The sequence below is a fragment of the Solanum tuberosum genome, unplaced genomic scaffold (assembly GCF_000226075.1).
Source record: "Solanum tuberosum cultivar DM 1-3 516 R44 unplaced genomic scaffold, SolTub_3.0 scf00047, whole genome shotgun sequence".
NCBI lineage: Eukaryota > Viridiplantae > Streptophyta > Magnoliopsida > Solanales > Solanaceae > Solanum > Solanum tuberosum.
Genome location: NW_006238973.1, coordinates 410735 through 423866, shown reverse-complemented (window position 1 = coordinate 423866; position 13132 = coordinate 410735). Strand labels below are relative to the sequence as shown.

General features: G+C 33.7%; 1 protein-coding gene across 1 annotated transcript; it reads left to right on the top strand.

Annotated features, from left to right (window-relative positions):
• Positions 1-237: 237 nt before the first annotated feature.
• LOC102585452 (adenylosuccinate lyase-like) lies at positions 238-8539 on the top strand. Its single transcript, XM_006343490.2, has 10 exons — positions 238-498; positions 2362-2514; positions 2659-2874; positions 3273-3455; positions 3605-3826; positions 4299-4415; positions 4499-4642; positions 5072-5173; positions 5321-5389; positions 7719-8539. The coding sequence occupies exons 1-10, from the start codon at positions 304-306 to the stop codon at positions 7953-7955; spliced, it is 1638 nt and encodes a 545-aa protein (XP_006343552.1). The 5' UTR covers positions 238-303; the 3' UTR covers positions 7956-8539.
• Positions 8540-13132: the final 4593 nt, after the last annotated feature.

Genomic DNA, 13132 nt, shown 5'->3' with positions numbered 1-13132 from the left:
TATATATATATATATATTACATCTTTTATTTTGAATAATAACATCCATTATTTATAACTTAGACTCTTTATAAAAGTCTTACTTAAATATTTATACAGTCTGTAACAATTTCCCTTTCCATCATAATTAAATAATAGGAAAAATAAAATAAAGTAAAAGAAAAAAAAGTTTTTTAAGACTGTAAAAAGGGTTAAACATGTTTTCCGAAATTTAATTTCCAACAAAATAAAATAAAAACTTCACCCAAACTAAAGCTAAAACCCTACTTCTCTTGTAGTCCTAACAGTTCAGCTCAAAAAAAAAATGGAACTTGGAACTTTCAGTGCTTCAGGTGTCAACAAGAAGATGTTTTTATCGAACCCCATTACCCAAAAATCCAATGTTCTTCCAAATTCTTGGCTAAATCAATTGAATTTTTCGTTTCCAGCAAGAAAAATCTGTTCTTGCAGAGGAATAGCTAAAGGGTCTACTATCAGCTCTTTGAAAACTCAAGAAAAGGTTAGATTTTTCTTAATGGGTTTTTTTTATATGAGATGAAGTTTCAATTTGTGGTGCTTTCTTTGGAAAATTCTTCCTTTTTATTTGTTTGGTTTTATGCTGGAGACTGTTTTTTTTTTTTGTGTTTGTGAATTAGTTTTATCAGTTTTATGTATTTAAATGATGTGAGCTAACACCAATAGTATACTCCGTGTTGGAATGTTATCACACAAGTGGGGTCTGAAGAGGGTATGATGTATGCACACCTTACCTCTACCTTTAGGGAAGTGGGAATGCTGTTTGAATCTTAAAGAATCCAGATAACAGCAGAATTGTTAGCGGTTTACGAGTTCATAGGGAAATAATGTTTTCGAAGTTGCTTGCTTACTAGCTCCGAGACTAATTAGTTTAATAGAAGAAAATAGTTTTTGGGAGCATTCTTGTATGCGTATTTTCAGATGACAGGTTGCTGATTAACCTTCAATGTGTTGTTTGTGTCTTTTTTAACTATCTTTTGATAGAAAGAATCTTCCCATTGTGTGAGAGACTGGGAAGTTGCACATGGAAAATGACTTTTTAGCTCTCGCATTTACTCATTTTCCCTAATTTTAAAAGCACTAGTTTGATTGGCATGGAGTTTAAGCGTAAGATACGTGCATCTAAGGTTGTAGTTTATTGGTCAATGAAGTAGGTGCAAACCTTGGAGATCAGGATTCAAATCCTAAAGAGATAAAGACATCCCTTTTAGTTGTATGTTTTCGTCCCGCCTTACTTTAGTGGACTGTCTAACTTTAGTTCCTTGCAAATACATCTGCTAATGAGAACTGATCTTTATAACATCAGCAACTGCATATCAATACCAATCAAGTTGCAGGCTGCTATATGGATCTTCATTGTACATGGTGTTCCATTTAAGCTTATCTATCTATTTTGAGGATTCAACATAACTTGACTAGTTTTATTCTGAATGTCAAGTTACCACAACCTTTCTCCTTTATCACGGCTACCATCTAGGTCAATTTGCTATATGGTATATGCATATTACAGTAAAGGTGCAATCTTGATGATAAACAGTGGGGTTTTCATTCTCCTTCTTTTAGGATTCTCTCCTCCTTTGCCACTGCTGGCACTATTCTTGTCAGCTTGTTGGGATGAGACAAAATTGTTTAATAGAATTCAAAAAACCACCTTTCACAACAATCATCACAGTTCAAAGCAGTAAAACAACAGGGGGAAAAAGTACACAACTTCAACCCAAAATCACCAGAGTCCTCCTTCAACAGCAATGCAAGACTATTTATTTTTTAAGAGAAAAAACATACACCATAAAATAACGTATTTAGAGATCATTTCCACTAAATTTCACTCTCTCCTTTCTCTCTTCTTTGTTGTCGCTAGATCTATAATTCCATGGTTTGAATATTGGTCATGTATATTTACATCTACTTCTATCTGAACCTAGGCCTTGCAGAATCTCTGCAATTTATTGAACAGACTGTCCAATAAAGTGTCTATTCTTGTTACCCACTAAAACAAAGAAAAAAAGAGATGTTAGTTCACTGTTTTGTATTCCTAAGTTGACTAGGAAGGAATTGCATAGTTCCGGATGCCTTTGTGGGACAACATTTGATTTACCATCTTGCAGCAAATGCTCTATGGGAATTGATAATGTAAGAGATGTATCATTTGCTGGGGTAAGATGCCATGATGGAAAGACTCATTATGTTATGGAATTTTTCTTACAATTCATATCTGTGTGTGGAGTTCATTGGTACTCAGCTCATCTTATTATTATTATTATTTGTGGAACGATGTCTCTTTTTTTTTCTTTGAGGAATTGATACTTGAATATGTATTGTTATGGTATCTTCTTAAACTTCTCAGGTCACAGGGATGTCTTCTAATCATTCTCAAGATCTAGAACTCTCAAGTTTAACAGCTTTATGCCCATTGGATGGTCGCTATTGGGGTAAAGTCAAAGAATTGGCTCCGTTTATGAGCGAGTATGGATTAATTCGGTTCCGCATTTTGGTTGAGGTGGTTACTTTTTCCTCCTTGACTATCTAGTAGTAAAGTTTAATTTTGAAATATTCCTTTGAGAATTTTTCAAATAAAATTAGATTACCCGTGTGGATAAACATTAAGCAACAATGAAATTTTTGTGATGTCTCTTTTTGTCAGATTAAGTGGTTGATAAAAATGTCTCAAATACCTCAAATTGTTGAAGTTCCAAGCTTCTCTGAAGAAGCTCAGACATTTTTGCATGACTTGATTGATGGATTTAGTATGAATGATGCCTTGGAAGTAAAGAAGATCGAGAGAGTCACAAACCATGATGTGAAAGCAGTGGAATACTTCTTGAAACAAAAATGCCAATCACATCCAGAGATATCTAAGGTATGAATAGATTCTTGTCATACTATTCTTCGGGGTGGCTCAGAAGGTTTGGCTTGGGACTTCCATTAGGGAGGTCTCAAGTTCGAAACTCTTTGACTCCGACAGTAGTTGGCCTTCTGGGTTGAGCTCGTCACACGGGGCTTGCCTAGTGCGGTTTACCTCTCTTGTGTGGTTTGTGAGCTATTGTGTAGGAACGGGGTTTACCATGTGCGCACCCAATGGCTAGCGGCGTTCCTTGTCATAAAAATAAAAATAATTCCTGTCATACTTTCCACGTGCATCTTCTTTCAATCTACATAGGAAATTCAAGCTAAAAGTATTTCTATGAGACCTGACAACCCCGAAAGCTTTATTTTGCACATGCATCTTTTCTATAGTTGTCCCTCTTTTTGTGGTAGGTGCTCGAGTTTTTTCACTTTGCATGTACATCTGAGGACATCAACAATCTTGCCCATGCATTGATGCTGAAAGGAGCTTTGAACACGGTCATCTTGCCAGTCATGGATGAGTTGATTAAAGCAATTTGTGACATGGCCACAACACATTCTTCTGTTCCTATGCTTTCTCGCACCCATGGGCAGGTATACTTCTTTTCCCGACAGTCCTCTAGTTAGGTGTACTTTGAATAGGTTTTGATACAAGAAGCTTAACGTCCGTGGAAAACAGTGGTCTTATATATATCCTCAGTGACTGCATAATGTAGTTCGCTCATTCTTTTTGCACCTTGTAGCCAGCTTCACCGACAACCCTTGGAAAGGAAATGGCAATTTTTGCTTATCGATTGAGTAGGGAAAGAAAGGAGATTTCTCAAATTGAGATGCTTGGGAAATTTGCTGGTGCTGTAGGAAACTACAATGCACATGTAGCTGCGTATCCTGAAATAAACTGGCCAGAAATTGCAGAGGAGTTTGTCTTGTCACTTGGATTAGAATTCAATCCATATGTTCCTCAGGTTTGTTTTATAGGCTGATTCCTTTTGTTCTTTTCAATCAGCACCGTTGTAGCTTTACTTTTCTTTCTTTTTTTCTAATTTATTGTATTGGATGTAGCATAATTCATTTCATATCGGAGCTTTATGCATTAGTTAGAGGGAGGTTTATAGCTGTTTGTGTATGTACTCCAACATGTTAGTTTATACGATGGTGTATAACTTATGTATTGAGTTCAAGAAATAAAGACTTTTAGTGCATAGGCCAAATATATATAACACACTAAATTAACCCTTAGAATCTTGCGGTCTTCAACATGTCATGTCATCAGGGCAAAATGTGAAATGTTAAAATCGAAGGAATTCCAAATATAGACATAAGTTGATCTTTTCGGAACAGACCAGAAAGGAACGTGTGATATAAAATGGAAAGGAGGGTGTATTACCACATTAGCAACTGTTTTTCAACTTCTAACTCAATATCATTGTAATGCAGATTGAAACTCATGACTATATGGCCAAACTTTTTCACTCGATCGTCCAGTTTAACAACATTTTGGTTGATTTTGATAGAGATGTTTGGGGATACATTTCTCTGGGTTACTTTAAACAGGTGACTGCCCTGTATTTTAGATATATATTCTATTATATTCTTTTGGCAGATAATGGAGTTCATAATTCTTTTATGTTACGTAGACAACTAAAGCTGGTGAAATTGGGTCCTCGACGATGCCTCACAAAGTAAATCCAATTGACTTTGAAAATAGTGAAGGCAATCTTGGAGTAGCTAATGGAGATTTATCCCATTTGAGCACTAAACTACCTATTTCACGCTGGCAGGTATGTCAAATCTGGTCATGTTATCTTTATCTTGTTAGTATAATATTCTACCAAATAATTTAAGCTTCATTTTTCGTTGATTAAACACTTATTTGGGTGCTACAGTAAGACCTTTCTTATAACAACATTTCACTATAACTGCCGAATTCTTTTGAGAGCTGATTTTACATGTTATGGTATTTTATATAACATTTGGCTATAGCAGACAAAAACTATCGAAACAAACGATGCAATTATAGAAACGTTTGACTGTAGTAGTTTTGTACTCGTGAATCGTGATGGCATGTTAAAAGGTTTGAAGCCCTTAACACATATATTACAACATATTTTAGAGCATGTCAATCTGTGGGCTGTGCCCCTTATATATGCCTTTAGTTGCTTGTCTGTCTTGTCCATAATTATTTTTTTTATCCAAATTGTCATTTACAGCGGGATTTGACAGATTCAACTGTTCTGAGAAACATGGGAGTAGGACTAGGGCATTCTCTTCTTGCTTATAGAAGTGCATTACAGGGAATTCAGAAGCTTCAGGTAAGCAGTACTAATTGAAATTCTACGGAATCTACTGTGCTGCGCACATTTTATTTTATTTTGAGAATGTAATGAAATACAACCCACGCTGAAGTATGAACTCATCAAGTTGTTCCGACTTTGCTGACTAATTGATTTTGAATATAGGTGAATGAAGCTGCTCTGATGGAAGATTTAGACAAAACATGGGAGGTTCTTGCTGAACCAATACAAACGGTATGCAGCTTTTGCTTTATCTGGACTTCTTATCTGTATTAGTCAAGCCTGAAAGGCGTATGCAATTACTTTTTATCCATACTTGAGCTTCCTTATATGACTGATAGAATATATTTTTTTTTTTGAGAATTGGTAAACATTGTATTCTTCAGCATTAAGGCCTTAATGCTGGGGACCTTTAGAAAATCAGAAAAGAACAAAAAGCATAATACTTGCAAGGATCCTAAGAATTCTAAAAGTTGATCTGAATCCTCTAATCCTATCTCTTTACACCAAAAATATAGAGATACAATGCAATTCCATTTAACCTTGTGAATGGAAGTGGATATATCTTCAAAATTCCTACTATTCCTCTCCTTCCACATTGTCCACCAAATGCAATGTGGAATCAAATTCCACCAGGTCTTCTGTCTCTTGCTACCTCCTCTCCTGATCCAACAACTAAGTAAATCAGCTGTATGTTCGGGCATAGTCCATTTCACTTCTAAAAAGTTGAGAAACATGGACCATATTTGTGCTGTGAAAGTACAATGTAAGAATAGGTGACTAGGTGACTGTTAGTTTCCCCTGTCTTCCCACATAAAGAGCACCAAGGAAGTATGATCTTTCTTTTCTTCCTCAAGACTTTTATGTGTCAAGCATGCCTTTCTAATGACCAACCAAGTAAAGCATTTAACTTTTGTTGGTGTTGCAGTCCTCCAGATATTTTTCCATGAACTCCGGTATCTGCTACTTTGCGAGTTGCACTCCTTTTTATATGCCCTGCCAACTGTGAAGATCCCATCCTTACTGTGTGACCATCTAACAACATCATTGGCAGTATTGGTGCCTGCAAAATCCCCCACTTCCTACAACAATTTGGCTACTCTCTCTATTTCCCAATCATTAGAAGTCTTCTGAAATAGAGATTCCAACCTTGTTCTGTCCAGCAATCACTGATCATTGCCTCAGAATTGGTGCACAAAATAAATAGATCAGGAAACAGGTCTTTTGGAGGGGTTTGTTAGATCCATACATCCCACCAGAATCTAGTTCTCCTTCCATCCCCCACCTTGATATGTAAAGTTGCTTCTAACTTGGGCCATTAGTTTCTAATAGCTCTCCAAACCCCCGCTCCATAAGCATCCGTGCTTATGTTACTACACCAGAATCCATCCTCCCCATATTTACATTTAATCAAATCTTTCCACAAAGCTTGCCTCTTATCAGTGTATCTCCACAACCATTTCATCAAAAGACTGTTGTTATGCTTCCTCAAATCTCTGATGCCCAAGTCACTTTTATCTTTTCTATGCAAAGTTGTCGCCCACTTGACCAAATTGTATCCTTTGTTCTCTTTGCAACCATGCCAAAGGAAATCTCTCCTAAGTTTGTCCAATTTCTAAGCCACTTTTGTCGGTATAGTGAAAAGAGACATAACATATGTTGGGAGAGAATCTAGAACAGAGTTGATAAGAATGTGTCTACCACCAAAAGAAATGTATTGAGCCTTCCATCTGGCTAGTCTTTTTTCAGTCTTCTCGACTATGCTGTCCCATATCTTCAAATCTTTGTGTGTATTACCTAAAGGCATACCCAAATAAGTTGTGGGCAATTTCCCCACTCTGCAGCCCAAAATGTCAGCTAGGCTTTGGATGTTTGTCACATCCTTAATAGGATATAAACTGCTCTTTCCCCAGTTAACTTTCAAACCTGTACAAGCTTCAAAGAACAACAAAATTAGTTTGATGAATCTAAATTGCTCCTCCTGATGGAATATATTAGGTATAAAGCTGGTAGTGCTTGCAAAGATATGTTTCAAGGTCTGGTCTTTCGGAGAAACAAGCACCTAAACTACTAGTCTTTAAAACTATTTATTGATATACAACAACGCCTCCAATCCCAAACAAGTTAGGGTCGGCTATATGAATCATTACTGACAATGCTGTTCTAATTAAACTCGTCTCAGACTAATATTAGACTAAATAACTACGAATAAAAAGTACTAGGATTTCTCTATTTTCAACTGGCATAAAAATGTCTGAAATGACTAGTAGACTCGTGGAAGACATAGGACCTAAAGTAGACATAACGTACTAACATGACCCAACACATTTCTAACTTATTGATATCACCCTATATAGATCTATTTTTTCCTTCGTTCCCCATTTTTCGCTAGATTTGCATGGATTCCGAGGAATTGTAGGTCTTCTGAGACAACTTCCTTAGCCGTGTGTATGAAATGATCTAATTTTACTGTCCAGTCTGGACTAATAAGTTCTCATCCCCGACACACCCATGTTTCTTGATGAATTTTACGATAATATTTCTATTTTTGTTCGGTATTTAGGTGATGCGAAGGTACGGTGTGCCAGAGCCTTATGAGAAACTGAAGGAGTTAACCCGAGGAAGAGCGGTGAACAAAGAAAGCATTAGAGAATTCATACAAAAGTTGGACATACCAGCTGATGCAAAGACATCTCTCTTGAACTTAACGCCTCATACTTACGTTGGAGCAGCTGCAGAATTGGCTAAGAATGTAAACGAGGCCATATTTCTGTTGAGTAGTCCATATCTTTTGAAATGAGAGTTGAAAAACCTTGCAGCCCTCTGCATCGATGGCGTATGGAGCATACAGTCAACGGGTTCAAACTGAATCCAAGTATAGATTATATGTGAAAAGTCACTAAAATTTCAAGAAGTTATTGAATTATGATCGCCTAATTTCAGAAGAGATGCATTCAGTTGCAAGAACCTAAATGTTGACTCCGTCAAATTTAAATTTTGGATTTGCTTCTGCTCTCCATTATTTGCAGATGCAGAGTCGTTCGAGATGTTGCATTCGGGAGATAGGGAAAAGCAGAACATTATTTCCAGTTTTTCATCCATGGGAAGGTAACCAGTTTGATACGTATCTCATTTTTCGAAAAAATTCATATTATTGATCTCTGCGCGATTGGAAGAGAGACGCTAGATGCTATCGACAACGATTATATGCTAGGGTGATACTATGCACTCGAGAAAATGGAAAATTATGATGTAATAAGTCATGTTGGGATGTTCTTGAATTTAAGTACAAGTTTTACTCTACCTATCTTTAAATCATTTACATAAAACTTGCTTTTAAGTCATTCGGTATGATTTTAAGTACAATCTTCATTCGACCTTTAAGTACTTTGTGTATATTGTGAAATGCTGCAAGTTTTGACACAGTGGTAGAAATTCTATACCAAAAAATTAAAGATTGAACTATACCACTTGACCCTGCTTCACCTTAATTGTTATTTGAACAAGTAAAAGTTTTGTCTTGGTCCGAGTGGAGATAGGAGGAAAAGGAAGGAGAAGAAAACATGGAGATAGAAGTTACACTATTTGAGTCTCTAGTTACACAACTTTTTAAAAAATAAGGACAAACGTTAAATATCGGACCTTAAAACGGACCCTCAGTGAAATTTTTTGCCTAATGCATTAGGTTAAAGAGCAGTTTGATACATGAAGCATCTCGTGTTAGCAGAATCTGAGGAAGGGATGCACCCCAAGGTGGATGCTGATGTAGATAGTCTACCCTTTACGAGCATTAGTGATTGTTTCCACTACTCAAACTTGTGATAAAACATTAGTTTCAGCCATGAAACAAATTGACTTGGACCAAAGCAACAAAAATGATTTTATTTATTACAACTTGAACCAATAACTTTTGCATCAACTTGGCCAGAAAATCAATGACTGGATAAGTACAAAATTTGGGCTACATTGTATGATTATATTCAAGATATAGCAGAAATACAAAAGGGTCATAATCTAATAATAGCAAAGGAACATGAATGTAGGCCAAAATGAGTCACTTCAATGTATCTATTTCTACTAGTTCAATGTAATAAACACTTCATCATAAATTCTCTCAATTCCTTTGAAGTAGTCAATGCTTCATCAACCATAATCATAATTATAATGTGATGATTGGGATCTTTCCACGTCTAGATAGAAATTTCAAATTTTTTCGAACTCTCGAAATTGGAAAATCTCTTATTAGAGAGCGTTTTTGCACTCTTCACCGTCAATTATAAAGAGTGTTCAACTAATCATCTATTATTGTATAAGACTGTGATATTATTAATTAATAAGCAGAGGTGTATCTAAGGGGGGCTCATTGGGTTCACGTGAACCCGTGGTCCTCTCCCGAGATCATATATAGTAGTGTTATATTTAAAATATATATTGAAATATAGATGTGTGAACCCACACGTGAAGTATCACATAATGCAATTATGACTGGGTGCACCTCTCTCCGCGAGGTTAGAAATTTGAATTTTATATTTATCTTTCTAAAATTAGATAACACTTCTCTAAGTGGTAATTGGTAATTAATTTTAGACCTATAATTTTAAAATTTTAACGGTTTTTAGTAGTAAAAACCTAAATATCTAACCGATTAAATTTATATCATAGATCAACCTTTTTATAACAGTGCACTCATCATCTCAAAATTCTGAATATATCTATGTTAATAAGTGGGCCTATTCAGTATGATTTGAATTAGTCGTATCAGTAAATTTTGAATATAGTAAAAAGAAAAACAAAAAAAAAGAGTAGTCAATGTTTTGTATCAAAGTTGTCTTCAATACAAAAGACAAACAAAGACAAGTTGGCAAGTTTTAAGCCATGCCTTAGCCAACTCTTCCATGGCTCCCCACATATTAAATCATGTGGTTGATCCTTTTATACTTTAAAAGCTTAGATTCTTTCTTCTTCTTTCTTTTTTCATTCGATATTCAATATTTATATTAGGACTTCTTATCCCAAAAAAATATTCACGACTCGAATTTGCGATCTTTACTTTAGATCTTTGTTTTTTTTTAATTTTCCATTCAATATTTAATTTCTGTATTGGGACTTCAACTCATCTGAATTCACATGGTATAAAATCTATTAAAAGATCACTTCGTATCATAATGTTTTCATGCTTAAAATTCGAATTCGAAATATCTGGTTGAGATTCTTGTTATGCTAAAATCTTTTTAGTTGATTCCATAGCTTTCTACAACCTGGATATAAAAGAAGAAAAGTAAAGATTGTATTTTTGTGTGTTGGGGATTTGTGCCTTTACTTGCTCTTTAATGTCCCCTCTATTTAATGCCTTACCCAACACATGCATGGGCTCTTTACCTTTTTATATATAAGACCCAATCAACTCTTTACTGCTTTTCTGTCCGATCCAAAATAAGTGTTATTTTAGCTCATTTCACATTTATTTAAAAAAAATAGTAAATACAAAATTATACTTCCTTCATTTTATTAATTGAATTGTTGAGACATTTTTCAAATTAACTTAATTGTTCAATTTTCAAGACTACTTTTAGAATGTTCTTTTAATTTTACCATTCATTAGTTACTATTGGAATTAGTTACTCCCTCCGTCCCAATTTATTTGACTTACTTTCTTTTTTAATCAGCCAAAAAAAAAATGACACATTTCTATATTGAGTAATAATTTAACTATAAAATATTCATTTTACCCTTAATGAAACGATTTACAGTCACACAAACTTCTATCATTCATTTTGGACCACAAATTTTAAAAGTCTTCCCTACTTTCTTAAACTCCGTGTCAAGTCAAACTACCTCACATAAAATGGGACGGAGAAAGTATTAATTAATGTTTAGTTATTTTAATCATAAATTTGACAATAACTAACAAGGGTAAAAGTGGAAGGTTATGCCTAATTTATGTCTTAATCTTCTTTTCTTAAAGGGTGTGAAACACCTCAATAATTCAATTAATTTGAAATAAAGGGAGTTTCTCTTATTTTAGAAAGGAATGCCAATATTAAATTTTGGGGTACAAAATGTGATAATTAAATGGAGACATAGGGGTTGTTTACCTAAAAGTGCCTTTATAAATCTTGTTTTCTTGTGGGAGGTAAAATTACAGGAATAGCCAAACAAGATAGGGTTAGGAGATCGTATCAAAATCAAGAATTTCGTTAAGGGTGTTTGAATTTTTAAAAAGTAAATAATTTTTTGATGACCGAATACATTATTCACCATCCATATAATTTGATGAGTTACTTAATATGGAAAAATCCTTTTGGCCAGAAAATTTGGTCAGAATTTGGCTAGAATGATATTTTACTTTTTAAAACATTTTTACCCTTTTAGCTTTAATATCTTTTAATTAAAAAATGAAAAAAAGATCAGTTTATTTTAAAATGAAAATAATATCATAAACTTTTTCAATTTCTGGCCAAATTTTCTAGTCATTTAGCATTACCCACTTAATATTAAGTTTCACGAAAGAAAATTTTCAAATATTATTATAGTAATCGATAATAGCAAAGCAAGTTTCACTAAATTGATACTCCCTCCGTCCCATTTTATATGTCACCTTTTTACTTTGCACTTGCATTAAGAAATGAGGTAACTTTACCCTTCTACCCTTATTTAATTTATTTGGAACTCAAGTTTTCAATCAATGAATATGAATTAATTTATTTTGATTAATTAATTTAACCAATGAACATATATCATTTACTTAGTTTTTCTAAGTTGGTCATATGTATATTTTCAAGGCTAATAACTCACAAGGGTAAAAAAGGAACAATATGATAATTTATGCATTTATTTTATGAAATGACAAGTATTATGGACCAACTATTTATAGAAAAAAATGACATATAAAATGAGATGGAGGGAGTATATATTAATAATTACCTAAAAGTGCCTTTACTAATTTTGTTTTCTTATATTAGATAAAATTACTAGAATATCCCTAATCAAGATAGGGGGTGGGGTACAAATTGCTAATAATGTATTGACAAAAAAATAATAAGTGAGTGAAAAAAAGGTGATATTATAAAATATATTTTTAGAGTTTTGGTTAGAGGGAACATGTAAGCATGGTACTAAAAAAGCCTGCATATCTACAAAAAGATGAGCAAAATATAAATTAAAATAAAAGGCATGTTCTGATTTGTCCTTTAATAACTTGTTCAAATAGGCACTCACATAAAGGTGTTAACATTCCATTTTATTATTGTTTAATCAAAATTTAATCTTAGTTTATTTGATTGATTAAAAAGTAAGATCTATAAAGTTGATGCATCTTAATTATTTTATTAGTAAACTAAAAATAATTAATTAGCTAGTTGCTTCATTAGGTGGTTAATATAACTTTTTGTTGTTGTTTGTATCCTGTCCATAAAATATATTATTCTTTATGTTGTCACATACACATATACAAGAGTTGAGTTTTATAAATTAATTTTCACAATAACTTCATATTAATATATCACGATAAATGAGTTTACTTACGGTCGAATATTTATAAATATTTTTATTTTATACATATATAATATTTGAGCAAAAGTTATTGAGTACATAGATCATAGGTGATACTCTAGATTCATCCATTAACTATTAAAATAATTAAAAATTAGCGATGGACAAATTCTAGCTAAACAACAAAATTCGTTGTTAATTATTTAGCAACGAATTAGGGATGAACTGTGATAGCTACAAGCAATCTAGCAACGAATCGATGATGAAAAAGGTGTTGTTACAATTAAATGGTGACTTTTTACACATTTCTAAAAGTGAAAAGGTGGTGCATTATTAATCTTTTTTCTTGAGAAGCAACTCTTTTTACTTTTTAAATGTTTACGTAACTAAAATGGTCCTACTTTTACTTTTTTATTTTTTATTTGGTGAAAATATGATTGATTGATTCTGGGAGGGGGGGGGGGGGGTTTAGGTTAAAAGAGCACT

What these genes read in the sequence shown, in the direction of transcription:
- LOC102585452 (XM_006343490.2), top strand. Translation starts at nt 304, where the DNA reads ATGGAACTTGGAACTTTCAGTGCTTCAGGTGTCAACAAGAAGATGTTT. An exon ending in CTCTGGGTTACTTTAAACAG is followed by an intron (nt 4,416 to 4,498) that starts GTGACTGCCCTG and finishes TATGTTACGTAG; the next exon opens with ACAACTAAAGCTGGTGAAAT. An exon ending in AGGGAATTCAGAAGCTTCAG is followed by an intron (nt 5,174 to 5,320) that starts GTAAGCAGTACT and finishes TTTTGAATATAG; the next exon opens with GTGAATGAAGCTGCTCTGAT.